Below are 12512 nucleotides of genomic sequence, written 5' to 3' on the forward strand. Positions count from 1 at the left end.
ACCAGTTGTATGGCTATCATGAGTACAGTCTTTAGAGAGAAGGTCCTGTCACAGAGGTCAAATAGATCTTCTAAGCTCGGTCCCAGTAGCTCCAGAACCATAGCATTGTATTTACCACAAGGTCCGAAGTAAAACACCTGGGGTACACCCTCTGGAGGAGCAATAGAAAAACAGAGCGCATTGAAGACAATTACAGTCAAAACATTAAAGAAATGCTTCAAATTTTCACTTTTAACCCTTGTGTTGTCCTGCGGGTCAAAATTGACCCGTTTTGAAGTTTGAAAATTATGAACAAAAATATATCTTCACAAGTGAAACTTCTGATGTCCACATTTTCAACATTTTTGGGAAATCTTTGAACATTTTTTGGTGGAAAAAAAGAAATGTTAAAAATGTTTCTTAGGAACATTCACAAAAAAAAATCAATTTGGTTGATTTTTCTGTGAATGTTCATAGAGAAAATATTAGAAGTTTTACTTACATATATGTAATCATTTTAGATATTTTTTAGGATTTTTTGGGAAGATTTTTACTCATTTTTTGAAAATATTTACAAGAATTTTCTTGCCAAATTTGGGGGATTTTTTTGAATAAAACTTCTAAGGGAAACTTTTAAGGAATTACTTGAATTTTCTTCCTGAAGGTTTTACAAATTTTAAGAAATTTGGGGAATTTTTTTGCTGAATTTTTGCACTTTTTTCAGACATGAAAACATTATTTTTTGGTGCCCGTAAATGAATACAACAGGAGGGTTAAACACATTTTGTCATCGATAATAGGTTGAAAGCTGTGGAAAAGCGACTAAAAGCCTTTTGTGTTCAACTATTTCCGCCGTCACGAATGCATAAGCAGCCAAACTTTAGCAAAATGATGGTGTGTGTCGGTGTGTCACCGACAAACATCTCATACTGGGTGGTCTGGGTGTCAGCACAATGGGGGGAAACGGTGAACAAAGAGGGACGGCGTGGGTGTAAACGCCTCCCTCAGGTCTGAGTTAAAAAGGACAACTAACACAGTGCAGAGGAAAATATGGATTCCGGTTCTATTCGGATTCTTTTTCATGAACGGTGGTCTCATAAAACCTGACAACAATAACAAATAAACTAAAACCAAAACTAAAAAAGCAAAAAAAGACACAGAAGTTCTCACCTGAACTTCCCAGTTGTTTGTAGAATCGATATTCTAGGTGGAGCTGTGGTGCCCGTGACTTGATTGGTTCCTGCAAAAAAAAAGAAAAAAAAGAGTAACTTAGAATCAGAATGATGCTTCGTCAGACGCACTCAACAATCCAAAGTAAATGCAGAATACTGAGAGGTCATCAGGACAGTAGCAGTTTGAGTGTTCTAAGACCCAAACAGTGAATTCAGGTTCATGTTCAGACTTTCCATTTTTTGCACAATCGTGATGCAGATTGAATTTTAGATGGATACGATTGTCATTTTTGCCCGTCAAGCTACACTTGACAAATGGTAATTAGGTTGTTAGATTTGTGTGATTTTATTAAAAAACTAAAATCATCTGCAAAAGTATTCAGACCCGTTGCTGTTGCTCTCCAGATTGTGGTCAAGTGAATCCCGTTCGGTAAAATCCCACAATCCAGACTGCAGGTCAGCACTACAACTAAGCCATGAAGACCAAGGAATTCTGTAGACCTCTGTGATCAAACTGGCAAGGCAGAAATGCAAGAGTACACAACCATTTCTAAAGGTCAGAGTGTTCCCAGGAGCGCTGTAGGGATTTAGGGGAACTTGCTGGAGCCTTTATGGCAGAACAGCTAGATGACAGCCTCTCTTGAAAAACAGGCAAATGACAGCTTGTTTGCAGTTTGCCAAACAGGTACAGCTCATAACCTGCTATTACCATCTCAGCAGTGAAGCATGGTGGTGGCAGCATCATGCTATGTGGGCTTGTTCCCAGCAACAGGGAGACCGACCAGAACTGAGGGAGGATGAATGCAGCCAAACACACAGAGGTCCCTATAAACCTGCTCCAGACTGAAGGCAACTTAAGACTGGAGCGACAGTTCACCTTTCAGCACAATTGACAGCCAAGACGACACTGGAGCGGCTTTAGGTCGAGTCTCTGACTGTCCTTGAGTGAACCATTTAAAGCTAAAACGTAAACCACACAGACTAACTGTGTAGAGACCTGAAGATGGCGGTTTAGATGCTTCCATCCAATATGATTGAGTTTTACAGGTTCTGTTAGAAGAAATGGGATAAACTGCACCAACCAAGGTGTGCAAACCCTGCAGAGACTTACCCAAGAAGACTCAAACTGCTGCCAAAGAGGATCCAACAAAGTACTGAATTAGGAATCTGATTATGGTTTTGAACAGATTTCAGTTGCTACTGTGGGTTACTGAATCAAAAAGGCCCATTTTATCCTTTTAAAATTAAATACACAACAAAAAAAGTGAAGGGGTCTGAACACTTCATCAACACACTTTGGTTTAAATGCAATATTGATCCTGCAATGCTAGAAAGTTACAATAAAAGGGTTTTTACCAGTTTGATGGCCACATATTCATTGGTGTACAGGTTCTTTCCGAGTCGCAGCTCTCCAAAGTTCCCACAGCCAATCTTCTTTCCGACACGGAAGTTTGGTCCGACCATCAGCACCCCGGAGTTGGAGCCGGCACCCCGGCCACCATGCCCCGATCGGCTCCCCGTCTTCCCAGACATCCTCTTCCCCTCCTCCACCTCCCCCTTTCCTCCACCTCCACCGCCTCCTCCCCCACCCCCTCCTCCCCCTACTCCTCGCTTGTCAAAGTCCATCAGTTTGTGGTAGCCTGGCCTCTCCACGGTTAAGCCGATTCCATGCAACCAAAACAACCACCAAAACAACTGCCTAGCGGCCTAACAAACGTCGGGGTGGTCGACAGAGAATCGCACTCTGACTTTAAAGATGGAAAGGACTGAGCGGTGGAAGATTAGGATGAACTGGGATGGATGTGGGATGAATTCAAACAGAAGAAGATGATCTCATGGAGGAGGAGATTTTAGTTCGACTGAGTTAAATGGCAGAATACAACGGTGATGAGAGTCAAAGATGGAACAAAAGTCAATGATCTTTCGGTGGGACGGTGGATGACAACTGAATGAAAAATAAAATGAAAAGACGATGGGGTGAGGGGGGATTCCTTGCAGTGACTTTATACCCCCTTGTAGGGGCCAGAGATGGTGATGGAGGAGAGAAAGATAACAGCTCAATCTGTCACCACACGTAGCTAGCCATATGCTAACATGCTATATGAAGCTGGGAAGCTAAGCTAGCTTCAGGCTCACACATAACAATCCACCATGACAACTGACAAATAAAACCGAGGGAGTTCAGAGCTTCCCCTTTCTTATATCTGACAGAATACTTGTGTTGCTTGATTTACTGCCATAGGTCTAAACTGGATGGCTTTAGATCATGTGTCCCAATAATTAGTGGACCTTTGTACTCGTTCTTTGTCCCACAGAGGCTGATAATGTGTCGCGCAGCTGCTTGGTCCTTTAAAACACCAGGTAAAGTTTAGTCCCTGGGTGCAAAGAATACTGTGTTCCGGCACCTGTGAAAACAGAGAAGAAAAATAATTATTAGATTAAAATATTTCATAAAAATTTAACCATATTTTCACGCAGTACATTTAGAAAGCAGTTCAGGAAGTCCAACAGTTGACAAACTGCCTCTTTTCACTGCAAAAACTCAAAATCTTACCAAGTCTGTTTGTCCTATTTTTAGTCAAAATGTCTCATCCCACTTGATTTAAGATAAATTCACTTAACAAGTGACATTTCAGCAGATGGAGGGACTTGTTTTAAGACAACGCATCTTAAATGTTTGTTAAGTCAAACAATCTTGAAATTATCTTGTTTTGAGTTGAATTTCACAAGAAAACTCAAAATAAGTTTAACCCTCGTATCGTCCTGTGGGTCAAAATTGACCCGTTTCAAAGTTTGAAAATGTGGGGAAAAAAATATATATTTTCACAGTGAAACTTCTGATGTCCACATTTTCAACATTTTTGGGAAATCTTTGAACATTTTTTGGTGGAAAAAAAGAAATGTTAAAAATGTTTCTTAAGAACATTCACATAAAAATCAACCAAAATCCAGCGAAATTCACTGGATTTTGGTCGATTTTTCTGTGAATGTTCTTAAAGAAAATATTAGAAGTTTTACTGATATATTTGTAATCACTTTAGATAATTTCAGAATTTTTGGAAGCTTTTTACTCATTTTTTGAAAATATTTACAAGAATTTTCTTGCCAGATCTGGGGGATTTTTTTTAAAATGAAACTTAATTAATTAATTAATTATTGGAATTTTCTTCCTGAAGGTTTTGCAATTTTTCAGAAATTTGGGGAATTTTTTTTGCATATTTTTTGGATTTTTTTCAGACAAGGAAACAATATCTTTTGGTGCCTGTAAATGAAGACAGCAGGAGGATTAATACATCTCAAATTAGGAGGTTACATGAAAGTAAAAATCTATTTTTGTGTGAAAAACTGCTATTTTTTTAGCATGTCTGGCTTTTTTAAGACACCTAAGCTTGACAATCCTGGTAAAATAGAGCTTAAAATAAGTTTTCCCAGCTAATTTTTAGATCTCAATATTCTAAATATCATATCTTATTTCAAGAAATCTTACCAAGCCATTTTTCACTTGTTCTATTGGCAGATTTTTTCACTTATTTCATGGTAAAAGTTCCTTGAAATAAGTTATTTTTTCTTGTTTTGAGAGAAGCATTTTTTCCAGTGTGGCTGTAAAACTGTGGGGTGTTTAGAAAGGAAAATCACAAATCAGACCAGTGATCAATATATTCTTGTGTTGTATTAACTCATGGAGAGGAATCGTGCTGTAAAAAAGTAAGTATAAACCTGCTGAATTAGTATTATAGTGAACTAGATTTTTTGAAAGTGCTGAATGTAGAAACAGCTCCATCAGATTATCATCAAATATAACTACATCCTCTTTTTGTTTTTGAGGCTGCAACAAGAAAACAAACTCATGTGTGCAACTGAGGGACACAGGCGGAGTGTGATGAGCGCTCCAAAAACCCCTACAATAAGGAAATGTTTTTGGAAGTTTACCTGTTTAAAATCTATAACTGCAACAGACTGACAGCAACAGAAAACCAGGCCAGATCTTCCTCCAGGAGGACGGGACATGTTCTCTCATGTTTCTGATTTCCTCTTCTAATAATAACACTCATCTTGGCTCCTCTAATTCCTTCCTTCACTCCTCTCAGTTTTCCTCTCACTCCATTCTTTCCATTCGCATCCAGCCCATCTGCACCTCTCCTCCTCTCAAAACCTCTCGTTTCTCCACCTGCTCTCTTAGAAAATGTCCATTTGCATGCACATATGCAGGGGGAAGATACAGCATATTATTTCAGACTGAAAACAATATTATTATTTGCATGAGTTTCGCTTTGGTTTTATGGTTCAGTACTAGCTCAACAACAACTCATCTTAACTAAAGTTCAACAGAGAAATAGCAGCCCAGTTGTCCACAATTATTACAGGGCATCGCTCTGACAACCAATAAGCAGACAGAGAGTTACTAAACAGTAACAGTGAATTACATATCATCTGACTGGAGCATGGACAGCCACGTTCTGTAAACTCGCACAGTTTATAAACAGTCCAACAGCTGAAGGACACAGTGTCAGAATGGAAGTCAGAGTGGGCAGGAAGCACAAATCCATGGCAGAAATACTGTCGATGCAATCAGTATCATGCAAAATGGACACTTTACAAACACAGCTACACTGATCAGCCTGAAACAGCAGACAGGTGAAGAGAGGAACAGTCACCATTTCTGTACAATGCAATGTTTTAAAGCAGGGAAGCCTTGTTTCCTGGAATTCTTGTGGTGGTTACTTTGACATTTAACACCCACCTAAACACCCCAGCAGACCAACCTATCTCAAAGGACCTTTCACCACCGGCCATTGAAAAATAGGTGCTGAATTTATGTTACTCCAGGCTAAAAACACACCCTCATTACTCAATCTGAAACACTGTATTGCTGCTACAACGTTTAGAATACTCATTTAACCCTCGTGTCGTCCTGCGGGTCAAAATTGACCCAGTTTAAAGTTTGAAAATGTGGGGAAAAAAATCTTTTCACAGTGAAGCTTCTGGTGTCCACATTTTCAACATTTTTGGGAAATCTTTGAACATTTTTAGGTGGGGAAAAAAGAAATGTTAAAAATGTTTAAGAATTTTCAAATAAAAATCAACCAAAATCCAGCAAATTCGATGGACTTTGGTTGATTTTTTGTGAATGTTCTTAAGAAAATATTTAAAATTTTACCGATATATATGTAATCACTTTAGATATTTTTAGGATTTTTTTGCAAGATTTTTACTCATTTTTTGAAAATATTTACAAGAATTTTCTTGACAATTTGGGGTATTTTTTTTAAATAAAATTTTTAAGGGAAACTTTTAAGGAATTATTGGAATTTTTTTCCTGACGTTTTTGCAAATTTTCAGAAATTTGGGGAATTTTTTTGCTGAATTTTGGGATTTTTGACAAGAAAACAAGATTTTTTTTGGTGCCCGTAAATGAGGACAAGAGGGTTAAAATACTGCATCCTTTCTGCCGTTTAAATCTGCAGGATGAGACCACAGAGACAGCAGAAGCCAGATCATCCCTGGAGAGACGAATCCAGAGCATCTGTTCCTATCAAGAAGTCCGCCATGGCCAAACCGTTCAGTGAGCTCTTTACAACCGAGGATGAAAACAAACCTAAATACCTGCCAGAGGTCCGCATTTCACTGGATTCCACTTAGATGGTGGACAAACGACGAGCCCAAACATTGTCACGTTGCCATGTTAGCATAGCGCTACCTATCTGCAGCATCTCTCTTTAGTCAGTGTGTTCTCCACAGTAAGAGGCAGTATTAGTGCTTAAAATGTTGGCATTTTATCCTCTACAGTCGATAATAGGCCGGTGGGTTTGAAAGGCTCGTTATCTCTTTGTTTTGTTTTTTTAAATCACCAAAATGATCCCATTTACCAAAGCAATGGAACGAAAACGCAGCAAGAACTGTTGAATTTTCATGCATCGAACTTTGTTTTGTGTGGAAAAACAACCAAATCTCAGCTAAAATTTAGATATTTCCTCAAAATCACTTTATCCTTCTACTTCTTATTTAAAAAATATTGCCAAAAATAAATAATTTGCACTAACCAGATTCTGCAAAAAACTAAAAATTCTGCGTTCCTTATTACAACCGAGAATCCATTACTGATTGACTCAACAATCAATAGTCACCTGATAAAAATTCTGAGGCTTTTTAGCTGAAATGGACTGAACTGCAGGCTGTGTGATGTGTGTGTAAACAAATCTAAAAAGTAAATAAAACATTTATAGAATGCAGAACCACCTTTTCTATAGTGCTGGTGACACCTGTGGAAAAATGATACACAAGTTTATTCCAGATTTTAAAAAATATTTGTAAAAAGAATAATCAGAATAAATGCAACTTTGGTCTTTGGTGTTCTAACTTGGGCATACTGCACAAAAGACATCTTTGAGTTCTCCCTACTTCTAGCCATGGTTGTGCTGCTTCAGTGGAGACACAGGACTTTATATTGAGCCAACATTGAGTAAAAATGTGACAAAAACTGCCTAGAAAGTGCTCTGTGTTGAGATGGTTCAGAAGGACAGAGCTGTATTTTGTGTAGTAAACCATTGTTTCATTTAAAAAAAGAACAATATCTCTCTGTTTTGCTTCTTGTTCCCCCGCTGTACCTAAAACATACCATGTTGTGACTATAAAACTGAGGTACACAGTGAACTGTGATCTCTGTGTACCGTTACACACCTACTAACCACACTAATGCTCAGAAGTACTGACTGTCAGCTTCAGAATAATAGCTCAGCTTCTCAAGAGGTTCATGACCACTTCCTACTCATGATAACGACACAGAAGAAGACAGATAAGGCCGAAGAGGAAACGTCTGAGATAGCGGCTAAGTGTCAATGCATCCCATCTGATGTCATGAACAGGAATAAGTCGACCCCTGATCCCCCGTAGGGCAGGGCAACATGTGAACTATGAACATGAGCACAAGGACCCTTCATTTATGAGGGTTTTTATTGTGTTTTGTTGAATTTCTGGGATGATCCAGACATTCATGTTTCTGCAGTCCAACAGAGTGAGACGTCTTCCACTTAAACTTTAATCAGATATCAATAATTTATTCTGATCAGGTTCATGGTTTTTAACATAGGTCTTTTAGGGTTTTGATTAGAGGTACTGGCTAATCACAGATACATCAACATTAGCATGTATATTTATAAAAAAAAAATCTATGTGTAAACTCACTATGTCATAGATTCATCATGCCTGGTATATTGTCTGTTTCTTAAGAGCATTCACACAAAAAATCAACCAAAATCCAGTGAATTTTGCTAGATTTTGGTTGATTATTTGTGAATGTTGTTCAAGAAAATATTAGAAGTTTTACTGATATATATGGAATCACTTTAGATATTTCTAAGATTTTGGGGGGAGTTTTTTACTCATTTTTTTGAAAATATTTACAAGAATTTTCTTGCCAAATTGGGGGATTTTTTTTTTTTTAAATAAAGTTTTTAAGGGAAATTTTTAAGGAATTATTGGAATTTTCTTTCCTGAAGGTTTTGCAGATTTACAGAAATTTAAAGATTTTTTTTGCTGAATTTTTGGATATTTTTCAGACAAGGAAACAACATTTTTTTGGTGCTCGTAAATGAAGACAACAGGAGGGTTAACTGTCCATGGCTAACAAGTTATGCTCATTCTGTGGAAGGAGAGGACTTGGATCATAATGTGTACATGAAAGAGCACCAATCTTGAAAAAACAAATTCTATACAACCACGAACAAAGCTGTACAATGCAGGAAGTACCAGCATCTAATGTACCACTGTGTTCACACATACAGCTATCCAGGTTTATCACAGTCTACTCAGATACTGACGTTCTAGTTCCATCAAAGATCTGTAACTAGAGAAACCACACACATTACATTTGTCACCAGTAACAGTAGCTGAATGCATTCAAAAAAAAGCTGATACTGATACCACTCTATAAACACATCAATGTGTGATGCCACCTTCAACAGTGCAGCTGCATCAGCTCTTTTCCTGACAACCTGAACCTGTTGTTTATGTGGGAAACGTGCACAGCCAAGTTTATCAAACGAGGAAATAAGGTCGCTTGAAACTTACCAAACCGACTTGTAAGACTTCGGACAATTAGATTCCATAATAAACTCAAAAACACATCCTGCCCCAGCTGAAGTTAGATCTATGCCTTTAATTACACCCCCTGGAGCAGGTCAAACATTGTTTTTTTTACCCTCCCACAAAGGCCTCTGTTAGATTGAGCAACTCACAGCAAAAATCAATGCTGCTCTATAGGCCATATATGAGAGAGGGTTAGGCCTGCGCACAGCAAGAGGCACATTCACTCCCACACATGATGGCCTCAGCTAAAAGAGGAGTTTGCAATTCTTGTATGAATAACATCTGAGAGACCGAGGCCTCCACTCAAACACAGGTCTGACGAAACTGTCTTTAGTTAATGACATCGACTCATCGCACCAAAACTGTTCACTCAACAATTTCCATTTTATTATGGTTTCACCTGATATTTAAACCCTTCGACAAACAAGAACAAAAAAATGCTTTATTGTTAAACTACACAGGAAAAGAGTGCATTTTAAGCACCTAAAACAATAGCGATACCAAATAAACATGTTGGTTAAGCACCAAAATCAATGCATGAATCCTGGTATTCACACTGAGCTTTGGTCTGCAGAGTTTTGTGTCGTCGTCTCCTCTTGTCTGGCAACATCAAACCAGGCAGTGAAAGTTTAGTGGTTTATTACGCCCACTAACCTGCATGACACCTCACAGGCAACAGAATCTACTGCACAGCCTGCTGCAGGCTACAAACCTGACCCCAATTACTGAGCAACTGCAACAAGGATTCAACAGCTTCACCACAAGACTAGAAACTAATGCACAGGAACAGTTCATTAAATATGCCAGTTTACCTCTAATTCACCTTTAAAATTTAAAGTAAAAACCTGCTCCTCTACTGGAACCTAATGCACCACCTGTGAGGTATAAACATTGTGGTTTTATAGCATTTCATACACATTTTACCTATGAGATACAAATACACCATTAATTTACACTGCTACCCAGTGAAAAGCACTAAAAGCTTGATGCACATTTCATGTCATTTTTAAAATAGTAACATATATTACAAAAGCTTCCACTGTCCCAACAAAACGCTGGTTTAGCTGTATTTTAGTTACTCCTGTTGGAAGTAGGGTTCAACAGTTAATCAATTTCAAATCAAAATCAGACTTTCAAGCAATGTAATGAGCAAATTACAGATATACTTTAGGATTTAAACTGTTATATTAATGCTTTAACAAATTCACGCTGTCCTCCATGTGCGATAGTTTGCAGGCATTTCAAGTGATAATGCTCCATCGCATATTATAAATCCATTATTCAATAAATACTGAACTAAGGCTTGACTTTAAAAAAAATAACATCGTAAATAAAACTACAATATCTATCAGAAAAATTACAATTCGATAACTTCCCCATATCGTTCATCCTTAGTGTGAAGCTGGAGCAGTGACCTGTGAACACACACAACATCCTGAACAACTTGTAAACTTCCTAACTGATGATTTAAAACCAACAGGATCGGCTTTACCTTGGCTCTAATAATGCTGCCTCACTGAGCCATGTGCCCAGAACAGTTTGTCAAGACATATCAATGTATGACCTCTCACGGTTTACTCTGATTAAAGGCGCCGCTGTAGTCTTTATACCGAATAAGCCAACTACCACATCTCTGCATTATATCTCCACAGGGCCCTGCATTAAATGTTGTTAGGTATATTGCTTTTAAAGTATGATTTTTTTTTGTATCAGTGGCACCTTAGAGTAGAATTAACTGTCTACAATACAACTGAGGACTAGAACCTTTACCCTAATGATCACTCAGTTAATTTAAGGTTGTTTTCAGCAGCCTGATCAGAGTTCCTGTTGAGGTTTTTGGGGGAAATACAGCTTATCATAAGGTATCAACATGGCCTTGCCTCACCACCCACACTCCAGTCATCAACTTGGCTACATCACCTCTTACTCATTTCTGAATACGACTTTGAGTACTAGCGGATATTTAAAAGCCAACTTTAAAAAAAAAAAAAAAAACACCGTGGGTTCGTCCAAGAGCTTCGCAGGCTGTCAGGGTTGCAGATTTGGGGACAGAAAGCTTTTGAAGGGACGAGCAAAGCAGCTCCAGCTTGCTAACGATGCTAACGCTAGCTGCTACGACTGCAGCAGATTTAAACATTCGAGAAGCAATGACTCTCTAATGTCGAAATTAAACACTCAAAGTCGCTTCGAGATGTTATCCGGAGCCCTGTGGTGTAAAATCTAGCATTGTTGTGTTATTGCACGTCAAACTATCCATCGAGGTAGGTAGCGCAGGAAGTTAGGTTTAGGCCACAGTAGTTTGTGTGTGTTTGGCCTCAGTGTAGCTTCACAATATTAGCTTCACTGAAACAACTCTGAAGTGGAGAAATCGCGGCAGGAAGTGAAGCGAAGTGGTATCACAGAATACAGTGACAATATTATCAAACAGGTAGTAGTTTAGCTAGAGAATTATCCCAACAGTCGGCTAGCGTTTACTAGCTTCAGTGGTCGCAGTTAGCCTAGCAGAAGCTAACATGTTAGCCAGCGAGCTAACTAGCGCTGAATTTGTGCCCATACATACAGTCATTCATAAACACAGATAGTTCATTTCACAAAGGCGTTTCTTGAAAGTTTAGGGGAAAAAACATTTCACCTACCTAATTAGATTTTCCTTACGTCGCTATTTTTGTAGCGGGGAAGAAATTGTTGTCGTTTTTCTTCGTCTCGTTTTCCTGCTCATCTCTTTTTCTGTGGATGTTTGGCTAACCAGCTGAAGAGCCTCGACGCTGAGCGCTAACGCAGTTTGCGTAACTGCGGCTCGGAGCTGCGCACTGAGCGCAGGCGGAGAGCGTAAATATCTGTGGAGAATATCCACACGGAATCTGCGTTGTGTGCGTGACAGGGGGCCACGCACGCTTTGATTTGTGGACAAAAGTTGATTTTACTTTGTCTGCGACTTTCCCAGATCTCTATGAGAGTGTTTATGTGTTTCATACTGAGTTACACTGATGTAGAGTCTAGTCCAGTAGAAGTATTTAAATAGATGAAAGACTTTTATACAGTCATGGGAAAAATGATTAGAACATTCTTGTTTTCTTCAATTTCTTGTTCATTTTAATGCCTGGTACCACTCATAGACTGTATATAAATTTTATACAGTCTATGGTACCACTAAAGTACATTTGTTTGGACAAAAAAAATTATAACAACAAAAATAGCTCATAAGAGTTTAATTTCAGAGCTGATATCTAGCCTTTTCCCATGATTTTCTTGATATTAACCAAAATCACTTCAGTT

The 12512-nt window shown here is 38.5% G+C and overlaps 1 protein-coding gene across 4 annotated transcripts in view; it reads right to left on the minus strand.

The window, feature by feature from the left end:
* LOC111584489 (casein kinase I) overlaps nucleotides 1-12008 on the minus strand; it is a 28674-nt gene extending 16666 nt beyond the window's left edge. For all 4 annotated transcript variants that reach the window (XM_035940698.2, XM_035940697.2, XM_023293644.3 and 1 more), the window contains exons 1-4: nucleotides 11873-12008; nucleotides 2508-3556; nucleotides 1150-1219; nucleotides 3-151 (exon numbers count right to left, since the gene is read on the minus strand). In XM_035940698.2, coding sequence (XP_035796591.1) covers nucleotides 3-151; nucleotides 1150-1219; nucleotides 2508-2777 — 489 coding nt within the window. In that variant the 5' untranslated portion in view covers nucleotides 2778-3556; nucleotides 11873-12008. The remainder of the gene's footprint in view (nucleotides 1-2; nucleotides 152-1149; nucleotides 1220-2507; nucleotides 3557-11872) is intronic.
* Between the last annotated feature and the right edge of the window lie 504 nt (nucleotides 12009-12512).

Source organism: Amphiprion ocellaris, chromosome 10 (assembly GCF_022539595.1).
Source record: "Amphiprion ocellaris isolate individual 3 ecotype Okinawa chromosome 10, ASM2253959v1, whole genome shotgun sequence".
Taxonomy (NCBI): Eukaryota; Metazoa; Chordata; class Actinopteri; family Pomacentridae; genus Amphiprion; species Amphiprion ocellaris.